The following is a 22,402-nucleotide window of genomic DNA, read 5'->3' as shown; positions in this document are numbered from 1 at the left end:
TCCCACTGCTACTCATTATGTGTCAAGAGGAACATGCCAAATTCAATTGGCTTTTTATTTATTTGTATGTTATGTTTAACAAAATTTAAAAAAACCACCCAGGACAGTAGTACAAACTACAAACCAAAAGACTGGATTCTTACATATTGAGGCATATGCTATATGAATCTTGGAGAAAAGAAGTTTCCAGCTCCATGTGTGTGTATACATGCTCCAAATATATTTTGGTACTTGTATGAAGCTTTACTTAAAGTATCTTTTTATAGCCTTTTAAAAGGTATTTTAAATGTATCAATACACACATAAGAACATCCATGTATACAAAGATATGATTTTCTTCTGAAATTACTGCAGTTATGTGAAAGTAGTTATGAACAACCTACAATAGATTTTTTTCCCCATTATCCATGAGTCTCAATTTGTATTCCCTTAGATACAAAACAGTTCTATTACTGAATATATACACTAATCTCTTTTCAAGACCCTTTAGATATTATAATAAGTATTTAAGAACAAAGCAGCTAATCCATTACCATCTCCTTTATAATCCATATTTCAGAAATACAGTTGATACTGTTATTTAAAAAAAGTATCTTAATTACCCAAGTCTTCCCCATTTCCTCCTGCTGCTTTGCATTGAGACCAGTGAATAATCTGCTTTGGAGCATCTTCTGGAGATACAGCTGTGCCATCTGGGTTAGCATAAAAGAGCAACAGTGGCTGAAAGTGACACCGAATGCACCTGGAGACCACATCTTTCCATTTTGTTCCAATCTAAGAAAAAAAACAAAAAACCAAAACCCTAAAACTTTATCAACAGCGTTGAACCCAATTATGGAAAGAATAATTTATTAAGCAACAGATACTAAATGCCTAATTCCCAATGTACATTAAGATTCAACATTTTGGCACATAAGCTTATATAAATTGCAGCAAAAAGCTAGAACCAGTATTACATGGGCTAACAATCAGAACATCAATGCTATGAATACCGCTGCCAGTAATTAGGCTGTCCTTTCCATTAAAAGAAGTACAAATCAAACAGTAGATAAGTGCATTAACATCCTGAAACATTTGGCATTTAGAAGGCAGAACTGTATAGTAGTGAGGTCAATTCTAAAATTCATTTGCGAAAACTGATTTACAAACTAAAGGTTTATTAAAACAAAGACTTTTGCTTGTCTTGTTTCAAGTTTGGTGTCAGAAGAATGAGTTCTAGAAAAGTAAAGATCACTAAATTTGGTAGCAGTAAAACTAATATTTACCTCTTTTACATTATATTTACCTCTTTTACATTAGCATCATCAAACAGCACCCATTTGCAACTCTTGGTGTGAAAGGCAAAGGCACAGTAATGTCGGCTTGTGTAGCAAATCATTCCCACAAGAAAGAGTTCACTATTTTTGGCATTTTCATCTGTAACCCTGTAAAACAGCTGTAAAAATGTTTAAATATTTTAAAATATGTATAAAACATTTAGCCTCAATTTCCAGACCTACTACTGTCATTTCACCAAGGCAGTTGGTATTAAATATCCCGTTGCATTATACAATTTTTCATGAGTGTAATGATTTTTGTACTTATTAGGTCTATTTGAACATTTATTTTTTCATAGTTGAAAGGGTAAAACAGTAATGTTATGGACTAATTCCACAAATTTCAAAATGAACATGATATTCCTAGATTTTCAACTTGGAATTCACCTACATTCATCTTTGTACTTAGCCACAAGACCAACACTTCTGACGGGACTTGTCCTCTCACAGAAACTACATCAAGCAGCACATTATAAAGAATGGTAAAAGCAGATAAACTTTGAAGTTAAATTGTGCTTTTTTGAAAACACACAGGTATATATATATAATTTATGTTTTGTCTATATTTACATATAGACAAAATACATGTAAAAGGAAATATTCTAGAATAAGCAAATTGTAAGTTTTAGGTCAGATACCCCAGGAAGATAAAGCTGTGTTGCCAGATTCCGCATAACCTCTTCTGTCAGGTCAGAGTGTTCTGAATCCCAGACTAAACCAATTGTGACAATCTCAGGACAATTCATAAGAACACGACGAATTTTTATTTTTTGACCACAGTTACTCTAGAAAAAGGAAGAAAAACAACCACGTCATGGGAGGGAAAACAAAGATGTTTAAAAAAATGGAACTCCAAAGTTGAGTTACTAGACAAGAAATAGTGCAACAGAACAACTCTACAACTTCTTCTAATTCTCAAATTTAATGACGGTGTTTGTTTCTAACAACTTGATAAAATTCTTCATCATAAAAACACTCTGATGAAGACTATGGATAAACTTCTACATCCAGTCACCAACTTAAAACAGAAATTTCTGAAAACATCCAAGCCACCATCACAATTTCTCTTTTGTTCCCCCTCCATTTCATCATTTAAGCTTAGGGTCTCTAAGTTCTTGGGTACTTTTCTATGGTTCCTAAATTAACAGTATTTACACAGAACCATTTAAAGAAGAGAGGAATTAAGTAGAACAAGCTAAAAGAGACTATTTTTGTCAACAGAAGCACAAAAGTATTCTAACAGAAGACAATGTTGTCAAGCTGTCAGTGTATACAAACTAAAGCAGCTTCACCCAGAAAATACACCTGGTTCCAACTAATCAAAACCACCTAGCTCTATGTTGAACATGAAATGACAAATAAAACACGGACCTAGTAACGTGACTTTCTGAACAGGCCACTTGCACCTACAATACCATGTTGATCTATAACTGGTAAATGTACATTTAACGGCCTTTTTACCCTAAGTTGGACCGCGCTGAAGTGGCCACAAGTATTCCTGTTTTTAGGGGAATATTTTGGCCTGATTTAACATCCTAAAAAGTTCACCTTTTTATCTTAAAGTAATGCAACATCTTTGTTTACTTACAGGACACTTTCTGTAGTCATCAGTAGTATTTGCTGCCTGCAGCAATTCTGCAAACATTTCTGGCTTGAGACGTTCATGCCTCTCCATCATTTTTTCTACTTCATTACTGTAAAAAATAAATGGAAATAACTGTGGATCTCCCTCCTTAAGAGTTAACATGTTTCAGTCAACTCTCAATTAACTATATCTTATGACTAAAAAGAAGATACAGAGGTAAAGCCGTAGCAATATATACTTTTTGTTAAGCTCTCTCTACATCCATATGTTACTTTTGGACAGTATCTCAAAAACATGTTTTAACAAAGGAATACACATTCGTTTTTAACATAGCATTCCCCTGGCAAGCTTTGCTTATTACTGGAAGGGTGTATATAGGAAAATAAGATACAAGAATAAAAGCTCTTACCACAGGGCTGTGGTAGAAATATAACGCACAAATTCCGTAAAAGGCAATGGGTCTGATGAGGCTCCACAACTGCGACATACACACTACAAAAATTAAAATACTTTTGTTTTTATTTACCCAGGACAGTGGAAACAAACTATTTGTTAAATCAATCAAAGGTCTGACCTGTTCATACAGTGTCATAGCAAACTTCTGATGAGAAATACAGGATTTTGAAGTGCACATATCTGTTTCACTGTTTGGCACTAGGTGAAAGTGAATCCTCTCAAGGATATTTTCCTAAATAGAAATAATAATGTAAATATAAACCAAACTGATGAAGTCAGAATATATGAGCAACAATCACAGTTTAATATTTCAACTACTCCCCTTAGCTCCAAATAGTTCATACCTGCAAGTTTAACATGCATTTAACTTTGTCCCTGTTCACAATGCAATGGATAGGAATTCTCTTCAAAAAGTTTCCAAATATTAACAAAAGAGCATTAGACAACAGTTACCCAACTGTTCTTCCAGAGTGAATTCTCCTTTGAAAGAAGTGAATCTTCGAGAAAAATTTAAAAAGCCATTCTGACAGTAAGATATGATATTATCACTGCATGCAATGACTGAAATTTTTTGGATCAGGTCTCTGTCTCAGTTGCTCTTCACACTTTCATGTTTTTCTCTGCACATCAATATGATGATATTTAGCACATGTGCCAACACGAGTACCATCGACAGAAGCATGGAAAAAGCTCATAAATAGCACATGCCTGATCCTATTTTAAGCCCCACTTTTTAATCTTAAAAGGAAAAATCACAAAAAAGTACTATGATTGTCATCACTTTGGCCCCTGAATCAGCATGGCTATTTTTTTCGTCTTTTGCCAAAAATACCAGAGGTAATAGGAAGAACTGAATCAGACAGCTGATTACTTTGGGAGTCTGAATATATTTTGATTGGATGGAGCACTAATGAGAGATTCTTTTTCATGACTGCAATCCATTAACCTGACTGCAAGATCTCAAACAGCCACTTTCAGGAGTTCTCCACTGGATTTTCCTACGTATGTGAAAATGCATCTGGCAGGTAGGTATTTATTTGTGAATACCTCCAAAGGATGTCCAAAGCTGAAAGTAATCAAAGCAGCAACCATATTTTCTGTCCCTCAAATCTGTATCTGAAGGTTAATACTGATTTTTTTTTTTTTTTTATGGTGAACAATTTTCATGGTCTAATACAGAATTTCTTAGAAAGGCTCTTTACCAATGTTCTATGCGATCTTGAGTCATCTTTTACAGCCACAGTAATGGCTCATGTTTTTCAACGAGACACTTTGTAAAAGCAGAAAGTAATTGCAGCAAGAGTCAAGATCTTCAAGTATTCATTCACTCTCGGATAAGCAAATGGAAGTCTCTTCTGCAGAAGACTTCAGTAACGAGCTGGATAGTTGTAACAGAACATATTTCAATAGCTGATGAGAGAATACTTGGAGGAACAGACTATATATTCAAATCCACAGGGGTGTCTTCTCCCAAGAAGATAACCCTTCCCTCCATCCAAAAAAACTTTTAGGAGTGATCAAGAGTTCATCATCCTCACTGACCTCCTGTAGTAGTGATGTTTCACATATCCCTCTGCCTGAGCTACAGAGTTAGAAAAGAAAGTATGAGCAAATGCACACATTACCAGACACTTACTCCATGTGTCTGTTCCCATAAACTGGCATAAAGAAGGTCAGTAATATTATGTCACTTGTATTCCACTTGTGAGCCTGGAGCTACCAGAACAACAGACCAGCTTGGCATCTACAAAACTAACATAAATCTAATCAGTTATCACAAAGAATACTTACAAAGCATTCTGCTGCATCATCCATGAATCCAAGCTGGAATCGCTGTTCGTCCTTAAAACTCTCTGCGAGGGCATGTCTCATATTATCTGATGGGAGTGCTTTTTCTCGACTGTGTTGAAATTGTGAAAATATTGCCTAGGAAATACGATTACTTAGCTTCATTAGCTACTTGACACTGTGGTTCTACACAAATACATCAGTTCTTATGCAGCATGCCTAAACAGCAAATGTATATAAAACATATAATCTATGCAATTTTAGAAACTACTGTTCTCTCTTAAAGTTACTTAGGTTCTATCTTCTGTTACTCATTCCATTACAAGGAGTTATGCTACCAAACTGAACTTTGACCGAGTAGAAAAACAACATGGAAGTATATAAAAATGCAAGTGATTGACTATAGCTCCCAGAAGCAACACAAGCCCTGGTCTGTAATTAAGCAGTTTTTTAAATCTGTCCACAGGAACAGAGGTTCACGCATACGTATCTCATCTTTACAGATGGTGTATATTTCTTAGAGCATAATGTAATACCACTCAGGTTAATTTAACAGCCATCATTCATTAAATAATGTAATCTTTACATTACTATTTCAGACAGAAATGTATCTTTACTAAAATTATGGATATGCAAAAAAATTCCATAAATTAGATCGAACGCTGATAATCCTTGCTATTAAATCAGCTCTCTGCTGAACCAATGCACAAAATACAGGAGGTCAGTTATCTGCAGTTCCAGAACATGAGAATAAATTGTACTTGATTTTTTCTTCATTTCCCAGAAGAGATAGTTGGCTACTACTTTTCTTTTTGGCAGATACATGTATGCAGGTGACCTCATTGTTTAGCAAGTAAGGGAGGCTGATTTTGAAAGAACTTAAAGTTAAAAGCTATTAAACAAATTAAAAAACATTTGCAGATATTAGTGGGTGTATTCCACTGTCAAGAATTCCAAGTCAAACCTCAGAGAAAAATGAAGAAAATAAAGACAAAGCAAATCAGGAGAAGCCATGTAAAATATAAGCAAGGATATGCATTCTTCACATTGGCCTCCTGCAGTTAAAAAAAATGTATCTGTTGGACAGAACACAAAGATACAACAGCTAAGCAAAGTTTCAGTGCTAACAGAAAGTAGTATTTTAACCATGATGCATTCTAGGGTGTCTGTCAAATATTTAAACTTCCCTCTCATAACAAAAAGTAGGGACTACTGATAAAAATTACAGTCAATATGTCAGTGTAAACATTCAAAATTAAGTATTACCAGATCTGTTAAAAACAAGTAAACTCTGCTTTGAAAACATTTAATCACTTCTCATTTTGGCTGCTAGGTCATTTCTGGTATGCAACAGAGCCTTACATGTCCAGCTAAAAAAAAGTACAGATAAGCAGTTATGCAGATATGTATGCTCATTTTAGTGGCCTGCAAAGTCGAAGTCCCACCCCAGTGTTATCCAGAGAAGAAAAGAGCATATTTAGCTCTCAGAACACCACCAAAATAAAAAGATAACGGATTGAACTGAATCCATTGAGGTAAACCAGAACTTATTGGCTATGCTTTTAGTTTATACGAGAGGCTGATGTAGGTAAAATATCCTTCTTTATTGGTGAATAAGTAAGAAGGGTTAAAACAGCCCAAGACCACACATACATACACACACACAAAAAAAAAAAATCAACCCAAGTTACAAACAAATTACTGAAATGCATCCTCACCCAGCATATACACTGCATGAAAATCAAAATGCCCCAGGTTCTGAACACAGAGCAAACAGAATCACTCAAGCAGTATCTCTGAAAAGCCAAGACAGCAAAACCAGTAGTGTACATAATGACTGAGGACAGATACTTCCAAATGAGTTAACCACAATGTTTTTGAATTCAGTACCTAGGGTACTGGCCACAGAGTTATAAAGATCATAACTACACTTTTAAAACAGTAACTAAGTGCATTCTAACCAATTTCCAAACAGGAGCAAAGCCACTTCTTACCAGTATTCTTGGGAACGTCATCAAAATAGGAAGACCTAACAGTTCAGGCAACGTAAAATATTCAGGTACCATTCAGGTGCCATTTAGATAAATTACACAAAAAGATACATCAGGGGCGTAATCAATCCTTCAAGAACAGATACTTGAAAGAATAAAGAAAATTTCAAGTCCTAAATTACAGCAGCCTTATGAAGCAGCCAAAGCTAGTGTATTGCTTTGGAAGGTGACTTAAAGTGATGCAAAATTTATCTTATTTTGTACTGGAGCCCCAAAAATTACAGGAAGAGAGAGGATATTAAGGTACACCAGGTTGTACACTTCGCTTGAAAAAAAGAAGTACCTGGTCTTCACAAGTGCACCATTAGAATGGAATGATTCATTACTTACAAGTTCAATTGCAACACACCATGAGCACTACCTTCTTCATGTTTCTGAGCACGTTGAAGCTGCTGCATTATTTTTTTGCTATGATTTCAGCAATATTAGTCATTAAGAATATGTAGTGTAACACATACATTCCAGCAATTGTCACCCTTCAATCCCTCATCATTTCTTAAAAGTAGTTCCAATGCATCTTTGAACAGGACTGTATATGACCAGAACTTCACATATAATATAGGTCAAATCAAAAGGAAAAGGCCATAAAGTTTACTCTGTATTATCACATCAGATATGAACATGAATCCCTATACACACAAAACTGCAGGAAACTAAAGCTATCACCCCAAGAAGATACAAGATTTTGTCTGAAAACACAGGTATGCCCGAGTTATGTTGTGGACTTCGTGTATTAATAAGATCAAGTGTCCAGCAAGCAGAAGAACCTGATATGCATCAAAACACTGGTGAAACCAGAAGTGCCAACAAGTTCTGCAGAGTCAAGAGCTTGTCAAAAGTCTGGAATAAAACCCTCAGGGAGTTAGTCTGAATATGTGTAGTCTCAACCTACTTCAACTTGTTGGCTTTTTAAAATTAGCCATTTTAACCAAAGAAATAAAATGGCACCTTTTAGAAAAAAAAAAAAAAACAAAAAACAAAACACCCTATGTTTGGAAAAAGACAGGGACACATTCAAAACCAGCTGTACTATACTGCAAGCCTGATAAACACTAAGAATAGCTGAAAAAACTACATGGCACATACATTATACACCTCCTGAAAGATTAAATAAATGTCACTGCAAACAGTTCTTGCCTAAAACACTTATTCAATAACAAGGTTTGGTCTGTGAAACTCTCCGAGAATAAACTCTAAAATACTTGGCTTATCCTTGCCTACAATTTAGGATCAAAACCCACTCCCTCAATGAACTACATTTTCAAATAGCGTTGTCCCTTTCAGCTGCCTCCAGATGAGTGATTCCCAGTTCTCTATATCACTGTATGTACTACCATATTAGACTATACATTCTACAGTCCTGTATTAGAATCCCAAAAATGTCTTTACTATCAAATTGCAGTAAGAGTAGAAGGTGTACACTACTAAAAAAGACACCCCTATACATTTTTTGATTGGAATTTTTATCCCAACGAAACAGAGATACCATGCTTACAGCTATTTCCCTAGTAACTGCAGGCAGCCAAATACCAGTCCAGCAGAAACAGTAAGAACCTAACAGAATTTGACATTTGTTTACAGACTTCAGATGAGTTACAAAACTGTTCGAAGCGCAAGTTTTATGCGCTAGTTAAGATATGCAGATCTGATTTACCTTCAAATACTCAAAAGTTACCAACTTCCATTAGTTTTCCAGTACCACTACTTGCCTTTCATTATTTACAAACTGAACAATTAAGTTCTGCACCATTACCATCAACTACCAAGTAAAAAATAATCTTGAGACCTTATCAGACAGTAACATAGCTATTGTAAAATAACTGTATTCAAACACTACAGGAAAGAACAAAAGCATATGCATGCAAATCAAAGAAAAATAATCTGTGAGAGGCTAGCTAGAAATTTTCAAATTAGTTATACTGTCTTTTAATAAAGTTTTATGTTTAAGTACTGTAAAGTTTGTATACTGTAAAACGTCTTCTTTTAACACAAGAAAATATCTGTTACAAACATCTGTTACAAATGTCCTTAAATCTAAATTGCTTTTTTTACACACGAATGACTTAGAGTCACCCAGACTATGTCTGATAGGGATATAAATTAGTAAAAAATAGTCAAATTATTTTTCCCCTCATTTTGAAAGAAGATTCTTCAAAAATTATTTACCTTTAAAGCACAAAATATGCACGCATCTCCCTGACACACATGTCCAGTTAAACCTCTTAAACTTCGTCGAAATATGTCAAGTTGCCATAATACCTATAAAAATAAAGTTTCACAGAGAGTAAGTAATGAGTTCTGAAGGTTCTATGTTTAATACAGCAACATATAGTAGATTTTCTTTTTTTAACCTCACATAACACGTACAACTGGGGCACCGACATTGCTACAATAATTACAGTCCTTTTCCATTAGTTTGGTAAATTGTGGAGGTGGAAGTGGAATGTTCGCATTCAACACTCAAAATTTAGATCTCCTTTTTAAAGTTTTTGAAACAATAGCAAACAATGTAGTTTGTGAGGAAAGAGAGATGAAGAACTCTCACGGAAACAAGCAGCAAGCTAAACTATGTACAAAGATTGTAATAGTCTCCTTATGGCTTCACATAAGAGGAAGGTGGCTATAGGGTTTACTTAATTTCTCTTTTTCTTTCCCTCTCCCTCGCTCTGTGCTTTCTTCTTTCAAATAAAAAAACAACATACCAAAAAAAGATGGAAACATGGAAACTGAATTGCTAGGTAAAATGCAAGCATTTTGGGTTAAGACTGTACTACAGTCTTATGGTCTCTTACAAAAATGATTGCTGAAATACATCTGGTTTTCCATAGATCAAAATAATCCTGGTGCTTAATTAGGTATGTTTCTACCTTTTATTTGTGCAACTACTCTATATAAAGGTAATGTCAGCTTGGCTACACTACACTGCTTTCAGTATCTAATGTCTCAGGTACACAATCAATGCAGTCGTTCAGAAAGTTGCTCATTAAAAAAATAAAAAACCCCAAAATGAGTTCAAAAGGCACAGTAACACAACAGCTGCAAATCCAGAAAACAAAATCCTATCTATAACTATAAAAGCTAAAACGAATTAGGATGCATTTGAAAATGAATGTCCAAACCTCCTTTCTGAAGGTTGAACAGAGGTTAAAAGAACAAAAAAGAAAGGAACACATTCCTCCTTGTAAAAGGGCAGTCACTAATTATCAGCCACTGTTTGATAAACAGCAGTAGGTTGTGAAGTAGTAGGATTGTCTGAAACTGTAACTAAAAATGACTTAGGGTTTAATTTTAGGGTACCCTACGGGAAAGTAGCAAAACTGCAAGAAAACATAGGTCATGCTGTTTCCATTGAATGAAAAACAGCAAACTCATTCTACTAAATCTATTGTACATTTTTAAACACATTTAGATACCATACACATACACACCACGTAGATCTATCTGCCATATCTCCTATGTTTAAATCCATACCCTTTTTAAGACTTACAGGTTTTTTTAGGAAGTCTATGCATCTATTAAGCCCTCTGGCACTTGACAAATAATTCTGTACAATTTGAAAATGATCAGATCCAAAATTTAAGCGTTACAAAAACTATATTGTTCTGATCTTCATTTGCACAGCCTAGAAATCTGTTGTTGTTGATAATTTCTAGACTTAAAAAGACTATAGTATAAACTAAACCGTGTCTGGTGTTCTGACTTGCAGACAATGTGAAAAGGCTAGCACTGCTCTGTCACAGAATTAAGTAGATCCTCATTTACCCTGTAATAAGTAGGCCTGTAAAAGCTCAATTTTTTTATCATGCTAATGTCACTGCACTATTAAACTACACTCACGAGATCTGAAGAGCCAACATTTTTCCAATTACAGCTCATGTAAAAACAGAACAGCGTATAGGTAAACACATGCAGGAAGTTGGTCGGTAATATGTATGCATATGAACAGTAAAAAGAAATCCAAGTGATTTTTCTTTGGTATCAAGTACATCTCATACTCTAATTCCACAAATCTTTCCTAAGATTAGAATCAAAGCTTTCAACTATACGTGCATCTTCTGACATGCCCCAGTACCACAGACTCAAGTGCTAATCCTGAGAAAATGGTATTTCAATAGAAATAGTGTCCTATTCAATACAAGTAGTAGTACTGGTTGCCTCACATTAAAAAGTGTCTCAAATTTTGCCAAGTAATAAAACTGCTATGTTTGGCAGAAAAATTAGTTTCAAAATTCAAACAGCAAATTTTAGAGTTATGAATCGTAAGTTTCCAAATACAAAAGGAAATTTTTTCTTATATTCTTAATGTATGCAAAGTAACATGCTGTCATTTTTTGCAAAATTAAATATTTAATACTCTCAATCAATTCAGACATGCTGTTCTGTCTTACTTTAAAACATTAAGAAGTTTAACTGAGAACTCAATTTAACACCATTGTAAAATGTGCTGTATTTTTCTGTAGAATTCACATACTGCAATACAAATGGTAAAAAGCATTGCCAAGAGAACACATTCCCTACTATGACCATCTAAGCTGCTACAAAACCAGAACTGTTAAAAAAAAATCGAGTTTTTTCTTACCTGAACAGCACTATTAAGAAAGCAGCTGTTTTGTCCCGGCTCATTTAATAAGCCTTTTGTAGGGGCCAGGGATAGTATACTTCCAGGCTGATAAACTTTTCCAAGGTTACCCCCAGGTTTTCTCAAGAATTTCACCCATGCCATTATTTTTTAGACTGTAATTGCAGTATTTATGCTTAAATATTTAAGGATATGATGGGTGCAAGGCAAAGAAGGTCCTAAGAGAACTGCTCTAAAAGTCATGGCATTCCATTCAACACTGTGCAACGGTAACCATTCATGGGTTTAAGTCCATTTTCCACGAGCAGCTGTCAGCCATCTATCAGGATCAGTCTCTCAGTAAAAATACAGCTATATAAAGTGTTTAACTCGCAGACTTTAAAAAGAAAATAAGGTGTTCAGTTAACGTTAAAACATGTTAAAAGTTATTAGAATAAAAGTTCTTATTAAGCAAGTTGCACAGTAACTGACTTGTCCTTTCACGGATATCAATAAAGTATTACTATAAATCATTAGCTGTATTATATGGCAAGTTTATATATATATATATATATATATATATATCACAAAAATGGAAGGTTCTTGACAGGTGTTACACTCCTGTTCGCTCATTTCGTTCCATCTTCTTTTTACTTTTAACTGTGACCCACAAAATATATTCCAGTTTAGAAGATGCCATGTTTATTTCATTCTCTTTGCAGTGAATCTGAAATAGGAAAAAACCAGAAAATATAAAAATAGAATTTTCCAAAATGTTAAAAACCTAAATCAGAAAAGAGATCATGGCCAAAAGAACCTCTTAATCTAAAGGCAGATACAACAATCAGGGAAGAGGAAGAGAAACAATTGCCACCTAACAGTTCTTTTAAGACAGAAAAATTATTTTATCCGTCATAATCTTCTAACTTATTACACACCTCTAAAGATCACAATAAAATTACTGTAAAGGTTTTTCTAACAATATGCAACAGGTTATGAAATGACCATATAACCACCGGAGCTATTCTAACTTTGAATCTCAGAGTCTAATAAAAAGATTACCAAGAAGTATTTTTATTCAACACTTGAAAGCCTAAGGTGGTTTCGATTTCAGTATCCCAGCAAATCACAGGAACAGATACGTATTTCTAGGTCTTTAAGATTACTAAAATGATATAGATGGATTCTCAGCTAGTACTTACTCATCTTTCAAAAATTTGTACTACTTAGTAAACACAACATAAATACATCATTAACCTAGTTGTATTCTTAAAGCATCCAGAAAAACACAGCTAATAGCTGAGCAACAACATTCTGGTAGCTGCCCCAATAACTGATTCCAAGATTTTCAGATTCCAACAATAAGAGTTGTTTCCCTCATTGTTGAAGGTACATATTTAAGGTTAAATGACTCATCATCCAGAACACTGCCACAGGCACACGTAAAGCCCATGCAGTGATGCATCTCACAACAATGGATTATTCAATCAGTTTGGCATTACTACATCATCCACATAAACATTTGAAGTAATGGCACATAACAGAATAAATTTAAATAAACCAAAGCAATTAAGACTGCATATTTGGGAAAGGGAAAAAAAAAAACCACCACCACACAGGTGAAATTTGGGCCTCACATTACAACCAAGATAATCACCTTTGATTTTACAAGCATGTGAGATACTAAAGTCCTATCAGCATACTTCAAAGCTTGCAGCCTTCTCACTACAGTTTTTTTCCACTGTGCAAGCCTTTCAAGATTGGTGAGCAGCATTAAAAAACACAAATAAATTTTGTAGCTGGAATACTGTATAAATTGGAAGATAATTTTCCCCAGCTCAGAACAACCAACAACACATTCACGTCAAACAGTTCTACACCTCTCAAATATTGTACATCTGGGATACCACAGAAACACATCACATGACTTTCAAAAATACCTGCAGAAAGACTTGCACCCCTAAAACCATTCCCCTTTATTTAAAAGAAACATTGGTACTTGCTTGTATTATCAAAAAAAAATATCAATAACTGGAACCTAACCAAAAGTTCCTGTTGCCCTATGCATAATTAGATGGGTTTTGTTTGTTTACTGATGTTACTGTATCTCACCCGTAAGTAATTTGATTTATTAATACTGGAAATTGTAAGTGTGATTTGTGACAGCACTGATCAAGGAATCTCAAATCTAACCGGAAGCTGACCTTGACAGACTATAGTATGGTAATTTTGTTTTCTTTATGTTCACTTCAATAAATCCAGAAAGGTAAAAAAAATAAGTTGTAAAGAATAACTGGAAACGCGTATCAGTTTAACATCTTATTAGAACCTTAAATTAATTAAAAGAAATATTTGACTTTTATGTGGGGGGAAAAAAAAGTTAAGTGCTTCACAGCATAAGAGCTATTCTACAAAGGACCAAACTCTAAGAAAACAGGGACAGAGGTGATGGCAAGAGTAAAATAAAGATTAACACAGAAAAAGATTGAAGATTCTCTGAAGTCAGGTATGCAGAAGTGATAAGTTCCATACAGGGCAATTAAAGGAAAGAAAATATTTTTAACAAGTGTATTGATTAGAAAGTTTTAGTACAGTATATAAATAGAAAATATTGAATCACTACAGTAAAGGTTAATATAGAAGGGTCAAGGAAAAAACTAATAATAGATATACATAATATGTATATAATCAGATACATATATATGCACCCATATACAAAAATACATATACATATGTATTCAAGAAGCCAGTATCACACCTCAAAAACGCTTAGTAATATGAAGCATCATTTGGTCCAAAGTCTCCCGTTATCACAGGGAACCGTAACTTTTAGTTCCTAAAAATAACATTATAACTATTATTTAAAACATAAATTTAAAAAAACAGAAGAATCTTACATTCATCTCTTTCAACCATCAAACACTTTCTACTAATTTCTGATTTAATATTTCTAAATCCATAGTAAAAAACTGATCTAATACTCTTTTGTCACAAAAGCAGCTTGCTCCTTGACATACCAGAGAAACTTCTTGAGCACACATTTTCCTGGCAATACAGAGTTCTTAATTCCACTTTATATAATTTCCCATATGGAGAATTACGTATGCTTTTCTCCACCCTCCTGCTGCTGTCCCAGAAGACAAAACTGAGGTTAAGACGAACAATTTTTAGTAATCAGCAATATCAAACTGTGTGCACAGAAGGGCAAAAAACAGGAAAGAGGCTAGTTTGGGACCAGTACAGATGGCGTATGGTAGCCATAGAGGTGCAAAGTGCCTTTCCACTCTCCAAGGCACGCTTGAGACCTCCCTCATTATGGAGGGAGGAGACAGGAGCACAGGATCAATAGAGTTCTGACCCAGAAACACCAGGCTTGCCATCAGGGTCTCCCCAGTCTAAAATAAATTCCCTACTGAATACACTACACCACTTCTCATCTCCAAAACTACCCATACAGTGGTACCCCACCAACAGGGGCCATTCAGCTAGCCTGTTCCCTGCTGTCTGCATTAAACTGTAAAGATCGCTCAGCATTTAGCAGCCAAAATAATGGAAGGAAATAGATGGAAAGGTAGACTATGCTAATGGTAAAATATAGAAGTTACTGGGAAGACATGTTTCTGGTATCTAAATTTCCATTCGGAAACAGATTTCACATAATCAACAGTGAGGTTGGACTACAGTTGGTTATTTAAAGAAATCCAAGGATAGACATGAATGGCAGGATTCATCTCCAGCCAAAAAACAGAAAAGTTGAATCCTTGCTTCATAAGTAAGTTATTTTCTCATCTGAAGAAAAGTGTAATGATAGACCCAAAGCCATGTTAAATTTGGGAAACATTTGTGTTCTTTAAATTTGCTTTTCTTTAAATGCAAAAGGAAGATAGCTACTACAAACACAACTGTGAAACTGACCCCTAGGGCCAACAGACAAAAATCATAAAACTTCCAGAAAAATTTTAGCTCTGTAGTTCTCATTTTCAGCCTTGGGACTTACTTATATTAAGTCACAAAGTTAGATGAGATTCCATCAACTTATGTTTCTTTCTTATCATACTTTCAAGCACAATTTCCCTGTGTTTCTGAACAACAGATTTATGCATGGATATGGGGGGGGAAGAACCTCTGAATTTACCTAGTCTGTATTTTAACTGCTAAGAAATACACATGCTGTTTTGAAACAAGAGTTCTTCCAGAGCAATTTAAGACAAAGGGCATTCGTTCACTGAGAACATCTAGAAAGTCATTTTGTCTTGCATTTCAGTGATGCCCTAGAACAAACATCCCATCCACTAAGCATTTAGCTGTTGGGCTGGGTTTCAGAAAACTTATGATTACTCACTGCAAGAATTTAATGAAAAAATGGTTCTGGATTACTCTGTGCTACTGTCACATTACATTAAGATGCTTGCTGTTTAATTTCACATCCACAAAGTTGTGGATACAAACAATTTCAACTATCACACCAGGTAAGTGCACACAATCTTATTCTAATAAATTGCAGAATATATTCATTGTGCAGTTTTCATGTGGGCCAGATAGCCATTTTCCAAAGCACTGTCATATTATGTTCATATGGTCTCTATTAACTACCCACCTTTTCCCGAAAATTAGTATACCTTTTCCTAAAAATTTAAATACAACACTAGAAGGATCAGAAGTGACTACTTAAAAATTATTTTGATGCAACCTTCTGAAATTACTCGTTCTATAAATGCATTCTTTAAACTCTCTATGTCAAACTAAACCAAATCCCCCAGCAGTTCAAACGTGTCAAATATTTAAGAAAGAACAAGAAGGGTGTATGAGAAAGGTATTCCATTTTAAAGATTTCTCTATACTTCTACTACTCAACTAGAAGTTTGCACGAATGGGAACTCTAGTCCCTTTGTTTTATCTACTACTCTTTCTCCCCAAAAACAGTCACCGTCAACCTAAGGAATAGTTGCTGTGAAACAATACTATCTTGACACACAGCTCTCTGGCCAACGTGATTAGTAAGTCCCAGCCTGGAGTAGGAAGTCCCACTACCACCCTGCATCAAATACTGTGGCGCATAGCTTCTTACTCACTACTAAGAGGGGCACTGTAGACAAGCCTTCTGATGGTTCGTAAGCAATGGCATTAACTTGTCACCCATTTATCATCACAGCATCTCCCTAAGGAAAGTTTATAGTAGCACCTTGGCTTGAAATTTACATTGTACAAATATCTCAAAGTTTGGTTTCATTTAAAAAAAAAAAAAAAAAAAAAAAAGAAAAAAGCCAAGCTCAGAGAAAGCTATTGTGGAAGACACTCGTGAGGACATATGCTCTTTAGTCACAGCAAATTTTTCTGGATTTGGACCATCCCCCAAGAGTATTACTCCTCTGCTGACAAGCCTACCTTCACTGTAGATTACTCCATAAACCAGAGAAGTGATGCTGCTGATCAATCTTGGTTCCTTCCACCTTCCACAATATTTGGTTAAGCTTTTAGATGACTGGGACTCAGACCACTGACTTCCTTAACCTAAATTCAATACTCTGTAGGACTATAATTAGGAACTGAAGACTGTTCTTACATGTCTGTGGTAAGCCAGTGTTGCCAAGAGCACTGTGGCATTTATTAGCCACTGGGGTTTACCAGTTCTTTATAAGTTCTTGGCTTGACAAAGGTGTGGGAGACTGAGAATAGATCGTAAGTCATTGAACCATACAGTCTTCAACAAGTGCAATCTTTCAGCAAAACAGTTATTCCCCACAGTGTTATTGACATGCTACATAAGATTTTTAGCAACTGAGAGTTAAAGAAATATTCTTGCCCTTCAGACTAAAGTGATCAGTTTTGGATGACTGTTCTCAACCAAAGATATGAAAAGAGGGCTACGAACTCTCAAACCAACATCTATTTATCAGCCTAAATTCTACCACCTTGCCTAATTTCAGTCACTGCTCTTCACTCGTCAAGCACCTGGCTACCCTTAGTTGTGCAGCCTTACAGGACAAAAATATATGCCTGTCACAAATTTCTGGCACTTGCCTTTATAACTTTCAGAACAACAAATACACTAATCAGCAACAATGCATGTTATCACCTGTTTTGTTGGTATACCCTATCACGTAAGTAACTGCAGCTGGTGCAGTCTTTTCAATGTAAGAAGTAACATCACTTATTAGTTCAGAAATCAGTGCAGTTACTATTTCACCTCCACAAATCACCTTTCTACGAGCACATTTGGGTTTAGGCATCTTTGATATCCATTTAGATAAAACTGATGAGATAAACAGATGGTTCTGTGAATACTGGAACTAACAACGCCTGGCTCCTGATAGCTTTATGTCTCACGGTTGACTTCTCACACAGTCTTCTCACTAGTTGGGGCATATGCCAACTCTGCTCCTCACATCTTATTACAAGGTCTCTCACAGTCAGCTGCCTGCTTTCATGCACTTTGTAAGTACATAATCATTTTTAAGACTTCTACCCCCCTTCTGTCAAACTGTGTGGAAACCTGCCAATAGGTTCAAAAGTTGTTGACTGTGCACATCTCAAATTTGGCTGAAGAATTTTTATTTACATCTTCTCAGCTTCATTTTGCAACTACTCTCAGGGTGTTGCATAAATGACTAATAGCAAACCTTTCTCATGCCCAATGCTAAGGTTACTTTTAAGCAACACAGCTTTTTGTTTCTGCTGGCAGTTCACACCTTTGTGCTGAGCCTGGCAACCCACCCCATGGCCTGACAACTCTGGTAAATCAATTTCTAAACTGAGATATGTTATAACTTAGGAATTTAGATATAAGACAACAAAAATTCTGAAGGGTGATTAAATGTATTGCAAGGGAATAAACTTACGATGGGAAACCACTAGAGTTTTCTGCAGTGAGCCAACATTATTAGGACTGTGGTTACTTTCTCCTCCTCAACAGAATGAAATCCATCAAAAATTCAACAACTTGCAACTGTGAGAATCTGAGTGTTTTCCACAGCTCAAGAGCTTGTCACTTAAAATTGCCAATTTTTGTCAACAGAACAAAAATATGATTTGTACTGTTACAATATTGGAGGTGGCAATGATTTTTCCCCCACATTTGAGAAAAAAAAACCAAACCCAAACAACAGTCAAGTTGCTTTAAAAATACAGAAAAAGACTGAAATTCAAACTGAATAAACTCTTACATCCACCTCAATGGGGCTGACTCATAATTTTTTTGGTCCCTGCACAAACCGTGTTCTCTTCCACCTTTATCAGTATTGAACTATGTCAACAGATCCCATTTGCCATAAGATACACCTAACGCTTTTAGTAGTCACCAGTCTTTGTCTTTGAAAATTACACTATTCACTTCAAAAGCTGTCAAAGAAGTATGTTTACAGGAATGCAAATTCTCACTGTTTGAAACATCAGAAGGAAAAAAACCCTTCATTAATAGCACTTACTTGCAACACACATAATATGAAACAAGAACAACACTATAAGACAACACACACAAAAAAAAAAAAAAAAAAAAAATCAATCACATTCCCAGGAGTGACCATAAGTCTTGATTTCGTGGGCCATCTGCAAGTATACCTGCCAGTGGTATCGATCTGACACATTCTTTCTGCCTTCAGTCACTGACCCCAGAGGTCCCCAAGAGACAAAAAGGGTGTTTGATGTTTATCTCTTCTAGAAATTCTTCCAACCGATTTGTGAGGATTTTAAACCAAGTCTTTTTCTATTTTAAAGACCTCTATTGTCTCTTCTCCAGCCCTTATCCATTTAGCTGTCTCTCATATGCCAAACCACTGCTCCTGCACGTCATACTTCTCTGTATCCTTTCAAGATGGGAGAACCAGAAGTGTAGATGCTATCCCAGATGGCTTTTGTATAAGTATACAACTTTTTTCTTTAACCTGTTCCAATAAAAACTTTCCTGTTTGCATCAAAACTAAAACAACAGGTTCACAGCTCACCATCTCTGGGCTGTTACAACTAGAAACCAACTTTAGAAATAGCTACAATGGGAACTCACGAGTAAAGGTCTTAAGGAATACAAATTCTGAACCGATTACATCAGCCAGCATTTACAGTGAACTGTCACACAGTAACTACAGAGAAGAGCATTTTTGTTTCTTCATCTCGTTATTCCTTTTAGAAAGTACTTTGTTTGAAGATTACCATGTACTCTTTCTTGAGCCTCGAAAAAATAGAATGTATCTTTAAAACGCTAATTCTCACACTTGCCTTTTTATCCCAGATTAACTGACTGTTCAAAGTGTAACCTTGTCTTTCAGTTTCCTTCGTAGGTGTTTGATCATGAACAGAAGTGCAAAACACCAAGTTCTGTTTCTTCCCAAAAAGCTTTCTGATTTCTTAAGTCACCAGGAAAAACTACATAACAGAGTTACAACTAATAGTAACATAAGCATCATCTTTTAAGACCACCGGTATGTTACAGGCTTGACAAAAAAAACAATGTTCCGAACCGTTACACTTCATGTATTTCTTCACAAACAAATCTGTACAAACCTATCTACAAACATTACACTCAGCCCACACATCTAAAATTCTGATCCAGACCATCTCCCTGTTACAGCCTTAACCCATCATTTAACCTGGCCCCAACAAACTTCAACTTGTTTCTCTTTAAACCACAAGGACATTTTTGAAGAACTCTGAATGGGTTTCATTCTCATCACTACGTCCCTCAAGTGACTAAACCATTTTACTCTATCAAGAGGTATTAACCAAGGAAAAATGACAAAGTGTTGCTACCAAGATCTTGGAAAACAATGTAACTTAAACACACGATTGCGTTAACATCTCGACCCTGAAGTCCTACGAGTCTCATACCCAAACAACTCTGTCAGTAGCGTACATCACGCACTGTACAACTGAAAGAGATTCTGCACTATCAAGTTTTGATATAAAAGTCAAGTGCGTATTTTAGGTGTTTTTATTGTCAACATCCCACTGGTCCCAGATAGTAACTTTTTAGACAAGTAATTTGATGTTTAAAAAAAATCAGCCAGTAAATCCATCTTACTTTGCAAAAGGCTGTTAGGGGAAGAAAGGATTACATACCAGTTGATGAGGCTAATTTATATCCAGACTATAACATGAGTTCTCACTACTTTGATACCTAAAATCACCCTTCCATTTTACAAGAACAGAACAGTTAATAATAAAGTCAGTCAAGGTAATTTCTATTGCCTTGAGGGGGAAGGGAATACTGCATCATCAATCAGGTGATTGAGTACCATTCACGCGATTAAGTTTTTGCTCTTAAAATAATCGCAGTAGCTTCCAAGTTAAGCAAGAGGGGATTTTTTTTTTTTTTTGCATGTGCAGAATAAAGCATTAAGGAGAGATATGTAAAGCTCACACTTATTTTGAGAAGGGAAAAATACACGTCAAGAGAACAAGACACATTTCCTCTGAAAAGCTGATTTTAAAATATTTGCATGGAAAATCAAAGTAAGGGATAAACTTAAATTTAGATCAGCTGCTAAGCAGACAATTTGCATGCATCTACCTACGTGCCTCTGAAGCTCTATTTGTACGAATACAGCAAATAAGACAGCCTCCAAATACTGTAATCTGATTAAATTTCAAACAGCTCCATACTACCTGTACTGGCATTTCCTGTTCGACGCAGTCTTTGAAAACACTCCAGAAAAACTCGCTGATGGGCATGTGACTACCACGTTAAACATTAACTTTACGTTCTGGCTCTTAGGGAGCCCACACAGGCGCTCGCACCGTCTCCACACGACCGTGCCCCCCGCCCGGCCAGCCTGCCCCTCCGCTCACACAGAGCAGCGCCAGCGGGTTCTGTCCCTCACCCACGCCGTCCTCGGGCGGGATTTAACCCCGGCAGCGCGTTACCCACCTCCACGCCGGCCCGCTCCCCCGGGCAGCGGCCAGGGGCGCCTGGGGTCGGGGCGGCCGCTCACCGGCTCTGCTCCGCGCCCGGTGGTACAGCCCCAGCAGCCGAGCGCGCGGCGGCCGCAGCCCCCCCGTCACCCCCAGACGCGCCGGCAGCAGGTGAACGGCCCCGCGGCGGCAGATCCCAGCCCCCGGCCGCTGCCGCCCGACACACCCCGCCCCGTCCGGCGGCAGAGCGGAGGCGGACCCCGCTCCCCCTTGCCCAGCTCAGGACCACGGCTGGGCTGCCTCCCCCGCCGCCACACCGGGAGCGGGGCCTCACCTCCCACCCCGCCAGGGACACGACCCCGCCGGCACCCCCCAACTCACCTCCCGTCTCCCGCACGCAGCTCCTCTCTCGCCCCCTCCCGGCGGCGACTCGAGGCGCGGCCCCACCCTCACAGCAACTTTTGCTCCCCCTCCCCCTCCTCCTCCTCCTCTCCCCGCGTCCGGCGCTCCGGGGCGGCGCGCGCGCGCCGGCCAGTCCAGGTCGGGAGGCGGGGGCGGCCTCGCGCGCGCTCCTCCCTCCCCCGCCTCGCCCCGCCCCGCGTCGCGCCTGCGCACTGAGGCGACCGGGGAGCGGAGGCGAAGGTCCGTAGGCTCACGCCGCCCCGGCCGTAGCCCGGATCTTGCCGAGCGTGCCCGGCGCTGGGAAGAGGGGGGGTTGCTGAGGGCGGAGGCGCTGAGGGAGGGGGGCAGCAGGAGCGGGGGGAAGCGCTTGGAGGAGCCAGGCCAATGACAGTGCTGCCACCTC

At 37.2% G+C, this 22,402-nt stretch overlaps 1 protein-coding gene across 4 annotated transcripts in view; it reads right to left on the bottom strand.

Annotated features, from left to right (window-relative positions):
- USP53 (ubiquitin specific peptidase 53) overlaps positions 1-22,060 on the bottom strand; it is a 40,801-nt gene extending 18,741 nt beyond the window's left edge. For 2 of the 4 annotated variants that reach the window (XM_074823569.1, XM_074823572.1), the window contains exons 1-10: positions 21,979-22,060; positions 11,776-12,481; positions 9,363-9,455; positions 5,149-5,283; positions 3,476-3,589; positions 3,311-3,393; positions 2,905-3,010; positions 1,955-2,101; positions 1,286-1,435; positions 603-774 (exon numbers count right to left, since the gene is read on the bottom strand). In XM_074823569.1, the coding sequence (XP_074679670.1) occupies positions 603-774; positions 1,286-1,435; positions 1,955-2,101; positions 2,905-3,010; positions 3,311-3,393; positions 3,476-3,589; positions 5,149-5,283; positions 9,363-9,455; positions 11,776-11,919 (1,144 nt within the window). In that variant the 5' untranslated portion in view covers positions 11,920-12,481; positions 21,979-22,060. Of the gene's footprint in view, positions 1-602; positions 775-1,285; positions 1,436-1,954; positions 2,102-2,904; positions 3,011-3,310; positions 3,394-3,475; positions 3,590-5,148; positions 5,284-9,362; positions 9,456-11,775; positions 12,482-21,351; positions 21,368-21,613; positions 21,731-21,978 lie in introns of those variants that run through there. The other 2 variants (XM_074823570.1, XM_074823571.1) reach the window with 2 other exon arrangements.
- Between the last annotated feature and the right edge of the window lie 342 nt (positions 22,061-22,402).

The sequence above is a fragment of the Strix aluco genome, chromosome 4 (genome assembly GCF_031877795.1).
Source record: "Strix aluco isolate bStrAlu1 chromosome 4, bStrAlu1.hap1, whole genome shotgun sequence".
Lineage (NCBI taxonomy): Eukaryota > Metazoa > Chordata > Aves > Strigiformes > Strigidae > Strix > Strix aluco.
Note: the sequence above shows the minus strand (reverse complement) of the source record. Positions and strands in the feature narration are given on the sequence as shown.